The sequence below is a fragment of the Lissotriton vulgaris genome, chromosome 5, assembly GCF_964263255.1.
Source record: "Lissotriton vulgaris chromosome 5, aLisVul1.2, whole genome shotgun sequence".
NCBI lineage: Eukaryota > Metazoa > Chordata > Amphibia > Caudata > Salamandridae > Lissotriton > Lissotriton vulgaris.
In genome coordinates, this window is record NC_141693.1 from 1,203,216,232 (window position 1) to 1,203,229,524 (window position 13,293).

General features: G+C 48.8%; 1 protein-coding gene across 1 annotated transcript in view; it reads left to right on the plus strand.

The window, feature by feature from the left end:
- The window catches only part of LOC147712268 (uncharacterized), a 593,266-nt gene that overhangs the window by 320,447 nt on the left and 259,526 nt on the right, over positions 1-13,293 (plus strand). The window contains exon 11 of the mRNA XM_086919610.1: positions 8,170-8,349. Within this exon, the coding sequence (XP_086775736.1) occupies positions 8,170-8,349 (180 nt within the window). The remainder of the gene's footprint in view (positions 1-8,169; positions 8,350-13,293) is intronic.

Genomic DNA, 13,293 nt, shown 5'->3' on the forward strand with positions numbered 1-13,293 from the left:
CAATCCTCAGCGGGAAAACAACTGTTCCACTGACCTGTGCACCACCCAAGGCGGCAGTCTCGCTCCGACTGTCCTGTGCGAGTTGCCCCCTGTCCCCCATTCCGCCACCACAGAGCCCTTTACAGCCCTCCCCACCGCAGCCTGGGAACAGCAGCCGAGGGTACTAGCAAGGTAAGAGCAGTATAGGAGGGAGGTAGGTGTTCCTGCATCACCAGAGAGCCCACGGTCTTCTCCGCACCCTGAGTTATGACTACCTCACCTCGCCTAGCCTGTGTCCAGGCTAGGTCGCCCCCACGCTCCTCTGCTGCCTGCTACCTCCAGAGGTACCTTCCAGAGCCTCCATGCTCCTGGTTGCCGCTTTTCTGTTCCTGCCTTGGGCGACCCAGCCGCCGCTGAGCCGCCCGCCCGCCCCAGACTCTTCCCGCCGCTGCCTCCCTGCGGCCCGCCCCCCGCCAGCCCATTTGCCGCCCCGCTCCCGCCACCCAGCTGATCCTCCCTCCCGACTCCTTACTTATGATGCCCACGTGTACGCATAGCGGACACGCGCAGCGGGCGAGCCGATTGTGCGCCGAAGGCGCGCCAAAGGCAAGCCCGTCTTCACCCGTCAGCGCCTGGCCCGCGCCCAGCGCCGGAACCCCTGGCCCCCGCAGACGACAGCCCACCCGCCGGACGTACGACGCCGCCACCCTCAACGCACTCAACACCGTCTGGATCCCCGGTTGCTACCGAGCCACCCCGAGACGCACCCACGGACCCTTCACCTGCTAATCCTGCAACTTCTCCTGCATCCGGACCTGTGCCGCACCCGCCAAGCCGAGCACCAGCAACAACCACCTGAAGTGCATCCTGCTCAACACCCGCTCCGTCCACAGACACGCCGTGGAACTCTGGAACCTGCTTGACACCACATCTCCAGACGTCGCCTTCCTCACGGAAACATGGATGAACACCTCCTCAGCGCCCAACATCGCCATCACCATCCCGGATGGATACAAGATCACCCGGAGGGACTGCGTCAACCAGACAGGAGGAGGCATCACCATCTTCCACAAGAACACCATCCGCATCACGACCAACTCCGACAACACCCTCACAGCCGCTGAACCTCTTCACTTCCAGATACACACCGACCCCAAGACCACACTCAGAGGCACCCTCATCTACAGTCCCCCAGGACCTCGCACACAATTCAGCGAAGACATCGCAGACTTCATCAGCCCACACACCCTCTCCTCCGCTGACTACATCCTCCTAGGGGACCTCAACTTCCACCTGGAAAACAACAATGACAGCAACACCACCACCCTTCTGGACAACCTCGCCAACCTCTGACTCAAGCAACTGGTGAACACCCCCACCCACTACGCCGCCCACGCGCTTGACCCAGTCTTCTCCTACAGCAAGTACATCTCCTTCAGCCACTCCACCGGACTCCACTGGACAGACCACAGCTGCGTCCACTTCAGCTTCAGAAGGACCATGACTCACCACCACCCGCAACAGGTTCCCCGCAGGAGCTGGAACAAGATCACCACCGACCAGCTCACCACATCCCTGAACCAGAACCCTCCCGCCAGCTCAACGGACCCCAACCAAGCAGCCATCAACCTCACACAGTAGATCACAAACTGCGCTGACAACCTCGCACCCCTGAAAAACCATCCCAGCAGGCCCGGCAGCAAGAATGCCTCCTGGTTCAACGACGCTCTCAAGAACTCCAAGAAGAACTGCCGTACCCTCGAGAAAGCCTGGCACAAAAACCTGACTACAGACAACATGACTGCCCTCAAGCACGCCACCCGCAAACACCACCAGCTGATTCACACCACCAAGAAGACAGCATTCAAGGGATGACTAGACAACAACTCACACAACAGCAAGGAACTCTTCAGCATCGTCAAAGAGCTCTCCAACCCCAGCGCCGGAACCAACGACATCACCCCCTCACAAGAACTCTGCGACTCACTCGCCTCGCTCTTCCACAGCAAGATCACCAACATACACAACAGCTTCGGCGCACAGACCATGCACCCAACCACCGAACCGATGCCCCCCACCACTACCCTCCGCGCCTGGACCCCGGTCAGCACCGAAGACACCATCCACACGATGAACACAATCCACTCCGGATCACTAACCGACCCATGCCCCCACTACGTCTTCAACAAGGCCGACTCCGTCATCGCACCCCAACTCCGGGACGTCATCAACTGCTCCTTCAACACCACCACTATCCCTGAGAGCTGGAAGCATGCTGAACTCAGCGCCCTCCTGAAGAAACCATCAGCAGACCCCACCGACCTTAAGAACTACCGCCCCATCTGGCTCCTCCCTTTTCCGGCCAAAGTCATCGAGAAGACCGCCAAACAGACAGCTTGCCGCCTTCCTCGAGACAAACGGATCCCTCGGCCACTCGCAGTCCGGCTTCCGAGCCAATCACAGCACCAAGACCGACCTCATCGCAGACACTGACGACATCCAAGCCCTGCTCGACAAAGGGGAAACAGTGTCCCTCATCCTCCTGGACCTCGCTGCAGCGTTCGACACTGTCTGCCACCGCACCCTAGTGCAGCGCCTCAACAACATCGGAATCCAAGAGAAGGCACTAAAGTGGATCATCTCTTTCCTCGCAGGAAGAACCCAGAGAGTCCGCCTCCCCCCGTTCAGATCCGAGGCCACCAAAGTCATCTGCGGCGTACCACAAGGATCATCACTCAGCCCCACCCTCTTCAACATCTACATGAGCCCCCTCGCGGCCATCGCACGCCAACACAACCTCAACATCATCTCCTATGCTGACAACACACAGCTGATCCTCTCCCTCACCAATGACCCAGCCACCGCCAGAACCAACCTTCACGAAGGGATGAAAGACGTAGCCGAGTGGATGATGAACAGCCGCCTGAAACTGAACTCAGACAAGGCGGAAGTCCTTATCCTTGGATCATCACCCTCTGCCTGGGACGACTCCTGGTGGCCCCCTGCCCTGGGCAGCGCACCCAAACCAACGGACCACACACGCAACCTGGGCTTCATCCTGGACTCCTCCCTCTCGATGACCAGACAAGTCAACGCCGTCTCATCATCATGGTTCAACATCCTATGCATGCTCCGAAAGATCTTCCGATGGATTCCCACCGAAACCAGGAAGACGGTCATACAGGCACTCGTCACCAGCCGACTGGACTACGGAAACACCCTCTACACCGAACCACAGCCAAACTACAGAAAAGACTCCAACGCATCCAGAACGCCTCCGCACGACTCATCCTGGACATCTCCCGTCACAGCCACATCTCCGGACACCTGAGAGACCTGCACCGGCTCCCCATCAGCAAGAGAATCACGTTCCAACTCCTCACCCACGCACACAAGGCTCCCCACGACCTGGGCCCCAGGTACCTCAACAACCACCTGACCTTCTACACTCCCACCCGCCAGCTACGATCGACCAGCCACGCCCTCGCCGCCGTTCCACGCACCCGAAGAGCCACCATGGGAGGAAGATCCTTTTCCTACCTGGCAGCCAAGACGTGGAACTCCCTCCCCAAACCTCCGTTTGACCCAAGACCACCTCTCCTTCAGGAAGCAACTCAAGACCTGGCTGTTCGAGCAGTAGCAGACCCCCCCAAGTGCCTTGAGACCCTCCGGGTGAGTAGTGCGCTATACAAATTTCTTGATTGATTGATTGATGTCTCTCAGTGTCAGTCAGTTGGTTCCGCCTCATCTTGTGTACTGCCTCTCAAGCTTCTTACATTATCTCCTGGGGTACACTCTGGTTTCAGGGAACACTGTTGCCGCACATTGGCCACAAGTTTCACTTTTGGCTCCTCGGGGTGCTGTACCCATGGGGTCTCCACTTTAACGATGCCTCTTTGTTAATGAGGTCTTCCCTTTTACACTCTGGGGATGCCAGCAGTAGCCGTCTATACTTGGAAATGCTGCTACTTCCTATAGTGGGGGGAGGGGCCAAAACAATATACTCCATGCGCTGCCACCCACCGTTGCTTGGACTGCTTTTTCGGCCTGGTGTGATGCTTGAGCGGCCATTAGGATCCTACTCTCCTGCTCCCTGGGGGCGCAACAGCCTGGATCGCTGTCAGCCACCATTTTGAATCCAGGCACACCAGTTCCTCTCACCATGCTGATTTGTCAGGGTGCCTGTGTCCTTGGCAGGGGCACTGTGGTTGGCTATTCTGGTTGCAGGACCTCTCCAAGGTAAGTACTGTCGGTTTCAGTGCTCCACAGGTAACGGCCACCGAGTTGGGGAGGAGGGAGTCTGTGCATTCCTGATCAGAAGGGGGGTCACCGCTGGACTGGCGCCTGATGTGTTGCCCTCTCCAGTGGGCTTTAGAATAGGAGTCTCGTATCTGCCATTTTGAGCCCGGGTCCAACACAATCTCTGGCACAATTCATGAGTACTGCCCCATTCTAGGCCGGTGTTGAGCGCAGCAGTACACTTTAGGGATGTTCTGACCATTGCAGACTCAGTGCGGTCTTGAGGATTCCTCTCCCCGGCTCAGAGGGGTGTTCAGCGGGCCGGGAGCACTGCCGTCCCTCCGCGGCTGCCATTTATACTCCAGGCAGACCACCTCCTCTCATCGGGCTGGCTTGCCGGGATGCCTCCGTCCTGGACAGGAGCACCATGACTGGCTAATTGGGTTGCTGGGCTGCTCCATGGTGAGAGCTGTCGGTTTCACTATTCCGCAATTACTGGCCACTAACTTGGGGGCAGGGGTCTATGCTCTCTGTGGGTTCCGACAAGTGGGCACCATGAGGGTGCTCTCTTTTCCCCGCTCCTCACCTGGCTTATAACTTCAGTAGGGTAGCCGCCTGGTCAGAGAGGGGTCGTCGCAGGTGTGTTGTGTTGCCCTCTCTGACGGGCTTTAGTCTAGGCGTTCCGTAACCACCATTTTGATCCCAGGTCTGACGCAGTCTTGGGCTCGATTTCTGAGTACAGAGAAACTGAGTACTGCCCAGTTCTAGGCCAGTGCTGAGGGCAGTAGTGCGCTTTAGGGATGTTCCGACCGTTGCAGACTGAGTTTTGGCACTGTTAAGCTCATCGTGGCAGGCAAGATTCATGCCCGTTAGCGGAGTCTCAAACCAACACGTCTGCCATTGTAGCCTGCTTGGCCACGGCCCCAGTTGTTGTTTTGTTGTTTTTGTACTTGTATAGCGCACAGCTACCCGCAGTGGGTTTCCCGGCGCTTGTACGAATACCGCAAGGGAACCCTTCTTGGCTTTCCCTGTGAAGTGTCCACTCCTGGGCACCCCCATGGTGCAGGCCAGGCATCCCTCGCGTTGTGGGGGCCGTTGTGGAGACTAAGCAAGCTATTGCCCAGAGTTGAAGCGTGGGTCCCATGATCAGAATAGGCACTGAGGCGAGAATATCTGGTCAGGGGAATTAATGAGCCCGAGACCCGCCTGGGCAGGAATCGAACCCTGGTCTCTGGCCAGAGCTCTGCATCGAGGTCTGCCTGCTCTAACCATTAAGCCACAGTTCTCCACTCCAGTAAAAAGCAATTATGACCCACATGCTCTCAGTTGTGGAGGTGATTACTTTTTTTGCTTTTCAAATACAAATTCTCACTTTGGGCTTATGCAAATCAAAACAAATTTGAAAAGTTTGATGACTTTCCTACATTGACAGGACCTGCAATCATGGTACTTCCTGTTAATGTAGACCAGCGTTTCCCAAACTGTGGTCCGCGGAGCCCCAGGGGTCCGTGACACTTTCCCAGGGGGTCCGCAGGACTTGAGTGCCTAATGTAAGAGGTGTGAATGTACTTGGCACCTGGGCGGCAAGACTGCAATACAATCTGGCCCCCAGGCTCACAACCCATAAGAGGTGTGAATGTTGCTGGCGCCGGGGCGGCAAGACTGCAATGAAATCTGGCCAATCACCCTTCCGCTATAGGTGCAAGCTGAAGGGTGATTGCCCTTATATTGTGTTATTCACTTCTGCCAATCACCTGACGCCAAGATTGAAGTGCATTGGAGACTGGAGCATGTCAAGTGTTTAATTTGTGTGTGCGTGTTTGTGTGTGTTTCCCTCGTTTTTTGTGCCCTTCTGCCCTCTGTTCCACTTGTTTTTTGTGCCCTTCTGCCCTCTGTGCAACTCGTTTATCCTTTGTTTTTTGTGCCTTTCTGCCCTCTATTCCACTCGTTTTTTGTGCCCTTCTGCCCTTTGTGCCACTCGTTTTTCTCCCAGTTTTTGCGCCTTTCTGCCCTCTGTTCCTCGCGTTTTTCCCTCGTTTTTTGAGCCCTTCTGCCCTCTGTTCCACTCGTTTTTTGTGCCCTCTGTGCCACTTGTTTCCCTCGTTTTTTGTGCCTTTCTGTCCTCTGTTCCACTTGTTTTTCCCTCATTTTTTGTGCCTTTCGGCCCTCTGTTCCACTTGTTTTTTCATGCCCTTCTGCCCTCTGTTTCACTTGCTTTTTTGTGCCCTTCTGCCCTCTCTGCCTCCTTTTTTGCGCCCTTCTGCCCTCTGTTCCACTCGTTTTTTTGTGCCCTTCTGCCCTCTGTGCCACTCGATTTTCCCTCGTTTTTTGTGCCTTTTTGTCATCTGTTCCACTCGTTTTTTGTGCATTTCTGCCCTCTGTTCCACTCGTTTTTCCCTCATTTTTTGTGCCCTTCTGACCTCTGTTCCACTCTTTTTGTGCCCTTTTGCCTTCTGTGCTACTCGTTTTTTCCTTGTTTTTGTGCCCTTTTGCCTTCTGTTCCACTCGTTTCCCCCACCGCTGTGCCCCCTGCGGCCCGCCCCCCCCTTACTGCCCACTCGCTGCCCCTTATCATGATAACTATAACTTATTATAGTTATCGTTGGATTATAGTTGTTGCACTTTTGCATATTTTTCAATATAAAATAATAAAAGCTTTAGTAATGCAAGTATTTGTTTGGTGTGTACTTGTTTTTGTATTTTTTGAGAATTACTGTTTTAATTTTTTTTATTAAAATTGTACAAATTGCTTGGGGGTCCAGTAGTGATTCAGTGGGTGTCCTTAGGAGTCAAAAGTTTGGGAACCACTGATGTAGACCATTATCAGCAAGGCTGGTGGACAATTCTGAATACTGTGGATGAAGTTCCCTCGGAATGGTGAAGGTACTTACCGCTATCCTGATGTAGTAAATTCTATCTGCCAAATTCTAAATCAGCTCTGAGCATTTTAACAGGCTTTCAATTCAATCTGAAAGCAAACTGACAAAAAGTCCTGGTTGCTTACCCACAGTGGTGTGTTGTCACCAGTTTTCAGTGGTGTTCTTCTACAGGTATACTCACCAGAAATCAGAAACGTGCTCTGACAGCATGTATCAACATACAAGTGTGTTTCTTGATCAACTGTGCAGTTTAGAATTAATGTCCTACCATCTTGGATCAGAGAGATTTATGTTTAATATTGCAGGCACCATGTTTGGTTAGCCACTTAAATTGTAGATGTACAATTTGTTCCTAAGATAAACATTTCACTTAAAAATACCAAATACATTCGTACTTGCTCTAGATAGATAAAGGGAACTTTCTATACCTGGAAGGCAAGTTGGTTTTCCTCTCTATTCTTCGTAAAGCAATATGTCTGGAAATAGGAAAATCAATAGCTTTTTTAAAATAAAAAATAATGTAAAATGGTTTCACTGTAGTATCAATTGCAAAATAAAGATGAACAGGAACATTATTTTTGTGTCTGAGAGTCTGTGTGTCCAACAGCATGCAATCCTGTGTAGCAACTGTGAACACACAAGAGCAATAAAAAACGGAAATTAAAGGAAAATGTGGAACCTCAGTAGAATACTGGATTGTTGTACACTACACAGTCCTGCTCCCCTTCTGATTATATTTGTGCGCACTAATACGTAGGTGACAAGTTAAAGAATAGTCCAATAGTCCACTACAGAGTGAAACAGAACACAGATTCAACGTTGTTACTATCCAGATGAGCAAAAGAGAACTTTTTCTTATTCTTTACACTTTGTGGAACAAATGTTGTCTAAATAATTTTTCAAAGCCATCTCAACACTTTTTACTCCAACCACAACCTTTGACCTTTGGTAATTCTATACTAGGATATGAAAGGCTTGTTTTTTTGAGTCATAGATTAGATGTCATATTTGTACTAAAGCTGCAATATAATCGAAGAAACAAAGTTTTATGTTTGCTTTCCAACAAAATCAGGAGTTCTGAAGTCCCCTACAACAGGAACAACATCAACAAGATCAAACGCAACATTACCAACCCTATCAACACCTACTACAAAAACAACATTAAAAATATCTACAAAAACATCTACAACAGCAAAAACAGTACCGACAAACAAAAAGACAACAAAAACAACAACAACCTCCACATCAGAAGGTAACTCAAATTGCTACAGATCGTATGCCATGGTTATGCTACTTTTGCACAGTTTATTATCTTGTAAAGCAATGTGCAGGCAATAAGATGACACAAAGAGGTCAGTGGAAGTAATAGATGCACCAGTGAGGTAAAGTGAATTTACTTGAGTTTACATGAGTCGCAAACATGTCATGTATATAATTAAGGAGATGTGGATGGGCCTATGACTGGAAGAGGAGAATCAAAAAGTGGCCAAAATATAATTAAATGCTAGACACAATTGGCTACTGGATGAGGATCCCTGACTGTTCATATTGTTCACTTTTCTGCACACCCTTAATTCTCCATAAATCTGCTCACAATAAATATTTTGCTAGACAACTTCATGTATTATCCATATTTCTGTCATTTGATCTTTAACAGTTTTGTTCTGCTTCTCTTGCTAATTTTCTGCTCAAATAGTTGGTGTTTGCTATTTATAGGTCTAGGGGGATATTCCATACATCCATATTTATTATGTGAACAGAGTTTTAACTGTTAATCTATTAGTTGTCTTTTCAAGGTGTGCAAATCATACACTGTTAATTGTGTAGATACATTTTAGTAAATTTCTTCCAACATAACTCATATACGTTCATGTTTTTTTTTTTTACATAAATGGGCCATATATGAGTTATACTAAAATAAAGTCGTTGAAAGAAAGTGAGAATGAACAGAACCATGGAACTTTCTATTAAAAGGAAAGGTTGGGTAATATTTTTATTTGCTATGATGTGTTCTATGTTTTTTTGAGTATAAATGGCTTTGTGAGAGTCCAGAACTGAAAACCTAAGGCAGTTTTTAGTTATTATATTGAATCTCTAAAACCTGAACATTGAAAGATCTATTGTTTTTCCTCAAATGTAATATTACCATTAATATTTAAATACTGTTATTCTTTTGTTTTTAATGGGATGAATCAACGACCCATTCTTAAATCAAATATTGCTGTGTTGTTCTCTTGGTGGTATGCATGAACCTTCTGTCAGCTATCTGATATCTGCATATATCAGCCTTCTTTCATTTGTTTACTCTTTAACTCTTTGTCAGGACTTTTACGCAGATAGGGTTTGCACACATGATTAGGGCCTGTGGAGAGAGGTTGAGAGATTCCAGTAAGAGTAAGACAACAGTCAACTTAAAGACTGGGGCAAATAGAACTTAGTTGGAGATCATGGACTCATGATCACTTGGCCTCCCATTCCAAGATGGTGGAGCACACCTATAGAGTCACAGATGTTCACTCACTCTTACAACCCCAAGTTGGCACCTCTCACTACAAGTGATGACAGCATTTCCTGTTCGACTCTGTTAGAAATGGAGGTCTATTGTTGGCAGAGGTATGTATCCTGTCCAAGTAGGGACCACCTCTCTAGTCAGAGTAAGTCAGATACATACCCTAAATTACCTCGTGCTCACCCTCTGGTTGCTTGGCATAAAGCAGGCAAGCTTAACTTAGGTGGCAATGTGTAAAGTATTTGTGCAACACTTAATACAGTAAAACAGTGAAAAAAACACACAAATATAATCCACACAACGTTGGAAAAATAGAACCTATTTTTATGGACAAAACAAGACTAAAACAACAAAATTCCAATAAGTAGAACCGACGTTATGAATTTTTAAAGAATATCTTGTAATATAGAACTTAGCCTCATAAAGCGCCATCTGGAGCTATAGGGTTCCACTGGACCGAGTCAAATCTAAAAGGGAAGCCGACCACAATGGAGCACAGATCAGATGCAGGAGCCATGCAGGCCCTTCTGAAACAGTACTTTCACAGAGAAAACAGTATCAATGTTGGAGCGCAGCTGCAAGGAGCAGAGGAGGCGATCCAACATTGTCGATCCGATGGATTGTAGTTGAGGCATTGGTTGCGAGTCGCGCATTTCAGTCCAGTTTTGCCATCAGTCTCCAGAGGATGAGCAGGGCAGGCACAACAGAGCAGCAAATCCAGCAGAGTTTCAATCCTTTCAGCTGTCCATTCTTCCTGGCAGGGTGCCCTCGGGTACAGAGTTTACTGAGTTGTTGGTGTCAGGGTCCAGTCCTTATACTCAGTAGCCGCGGCCGCTGGAGGTGAGAGCGGTAGGTGGTGGGGTCAGATGAGGTGGGATTTTGAGAGACGACTATGAGGGAAAATTGATTATTTATTTAATTTTCCCTCCTGGTCTTCACTTGAAACCCCCCTCACCTGGCCCCACTTCTCTTACCTGCAGTGGCCGCGGCTGATGCTCAGTTGTGCCATTGAACTGGAGGGAGACTTCAAAGAGAGGTACTTGAAGCACACAAGGTCCCTGTTCATTTTGCCCTGAGTGGAGACTCACTACAGTGGGGTTTGCAGCACTTTGTGTGGGGATAGGCACAGCACTGTTCATTTGCAAGTCCCAGCTTCTCCCTCATATCTAGCCCAGGAAGACCAATCAGCTTTGTGATGGGCCATCAGGATGTTAATGGCACATCCCAGCTCCCAGTGTGTGTGTGACTGCCTAAAGGAAATGTACAAAGCCTAGCTGTCACACACCCCAGATGTGTATTCAGAGACAGGCAGAGGCACATATTGGTTAAAATGAGAAATGGCAACTTTCTAAAAGTGCTATTTTCAGACTTACAATTTAAAATGTTACTTCACCAGAAGCTGTGATTTTACATTTCAGTAATGGAAAACGAATTTAAGAGTTGTTCACTACCTGGACATGTAAAACGAAAAATACATGTCCAACTTTTTAAATAATCTGCACCCTGCTCATTGGGATGTTTAGGGCCTACCTGAGGGCGGATGCATAGGTATTAAATAGGAAGGTTTGGCCCTGGCAACTGAGTTAACTTGTCAGGCCGAAATAGCAGTTTAAACTGCATTGGCAGGCCTGAGACATGTTTTAAAGAGCAACAGAGGTGGGGGGGGGGGCACAATCAGTGCTGTAGGCCTACTAGTAGCATTTATTGTGCAGGCCCTGGGCACATTGAGTGCATTTTTCTAGGGACTTATACGTAAATTAAATATGCCAATAGTGGATAGGCCAATGTTACCTTTTTTTAGGAAAAGAGCACCTGCACGTTGGCACCTGTCAGCAGTGGTAAAGGGCCCAGAATCCTCAAGCCAGAAAAAATGAAGTCAGCAAAACAGGAGGTCAGAGGTCAAAAATTCAGGGGAAACCACGAAAGGATGTCAGGTTCAACAGATTCATTCTAGGCAGGGAAACAATGCAATGCAGTAAAATGCATGCACTCTTTGCCTGGCAAAAGTGTCTTGTTGGAATCTCTGATTCTCACATTAGTTCCAACCAAGCCTTCATCCTCACTGCACCGTTGTTGTTTTCTTAGGTCTTCTTTTGATTACACTATATTGTACATGTCCTGCACTGGATCTCTTGCCTTTAGACGTGCCCCTCTTCAGGTTTTGGGACACAAAACGAATGTCCATGCCACTGCCTTGACCAGCAATCCCTAGGTTCTGTTGGATATAAGTGTGTTATCAATATTGTTGTCATTCAGTTTCTATACTATTGTATGTAGAGTAATTATAATCAATTTACCCATTTCACAGGAGTGGTGTTTTCAGCTGTGGGTGGATATCCCATTTCCATAGTCTTTCTTTGTTCTCTGTAGCCCCAAGACCATTCCAGTACAGCATTCTATTTTTACTAGTACTCTTGGGGCCCGATGTAGGTAGGGCTTTACCGATCGGTATTGGCCGAAAATACCGATTTTTGGCCCTTACCGATCGGTAAACAGCCATCGAGATGTAGGGAACCAAAAACAGAACGAATCGGATAGAAAACCGATTCGGAATGAGTACCGAATGGGAAAGAATCCGATACGTACATACCGAAAATCGAATATGTAACGAATCGGAAAAACACCGAATCGGTTACAAAGACCGAATCGGTCCTTGTACCGATTCGTTAGTGACACCGAATCGGAAAATCACCGATTCGGTCCTTGTACCGATTCGTTAGTGACACCGAATCGGAAAATCACCGATTCGGTCCAAGAACCGAATCGTTAGTGACACCGAATCGGAAAATCACCGATTCGGTCCAAGAACCAAATCGTTAGTGACACCGATTCGGAAAATCACCGATTCGGTCCATGTACCGAATCGGAAAAAATACCGAATCGGACATGAGCCGAATCGGAAAACATGCCGATTCGTATGAATCTCCGATCGGGAAATTCCCCGATTCCGACAGTTGGGGAGATGTAGGGAGGCACAGAAACACCGAAATCGGCTCAAAATCGGTAGAATTCACTCGGTATTTACCATGGATTGCAATCAGGTGGTAACCAACTCCAACCCATATAAACAGTCCCAAAATGCATTGCAACTTGCAGGATGGCAGCTTTCTATGTCATTGCGAGGCGGCTACGGCTACAGCAGGAAGGACAGAGGGAATGGCTAAGAAATGAACAGGTCTACAGACAGAGGATAACCCTGTTCATGCTCACTGAGGCTGAGATCCTACAGAGATACAGGCTGGACTCTGACACCATACTTGAGCTCATCAGGGACCTTAAGCCATACTTGGACCACCACACCCCAAGGGCACACACCATCCCTGCGCACGTCCAGGTGCTATGCAGCCTACACCTGGTAGCGTCTGGCAGCTATCAAAGTGGAGTAGCAGCAGCAGGAGGGGTGAGCCAGAGCAGCCTGTCAAGGTTCTTCCACATATTCCTTGACGCCATGATAGACAGGATGGACCAATACATCTCATTCCCTGCAACCCACGCAGAACTGCTACAAACCAAAGCTGACTTCTACCAGATGGCACAATTTCCCCAAATCATCGGTTGCATAGATGGCACGCATATTCCGATTTGCCCACCAGCGGACACCGAATACATATACCGCAATCGGAAATCTACACACACCATCAACGTGCAGGTGATCTGCAATGCCAAGTGCACCATCACAGACCTGGT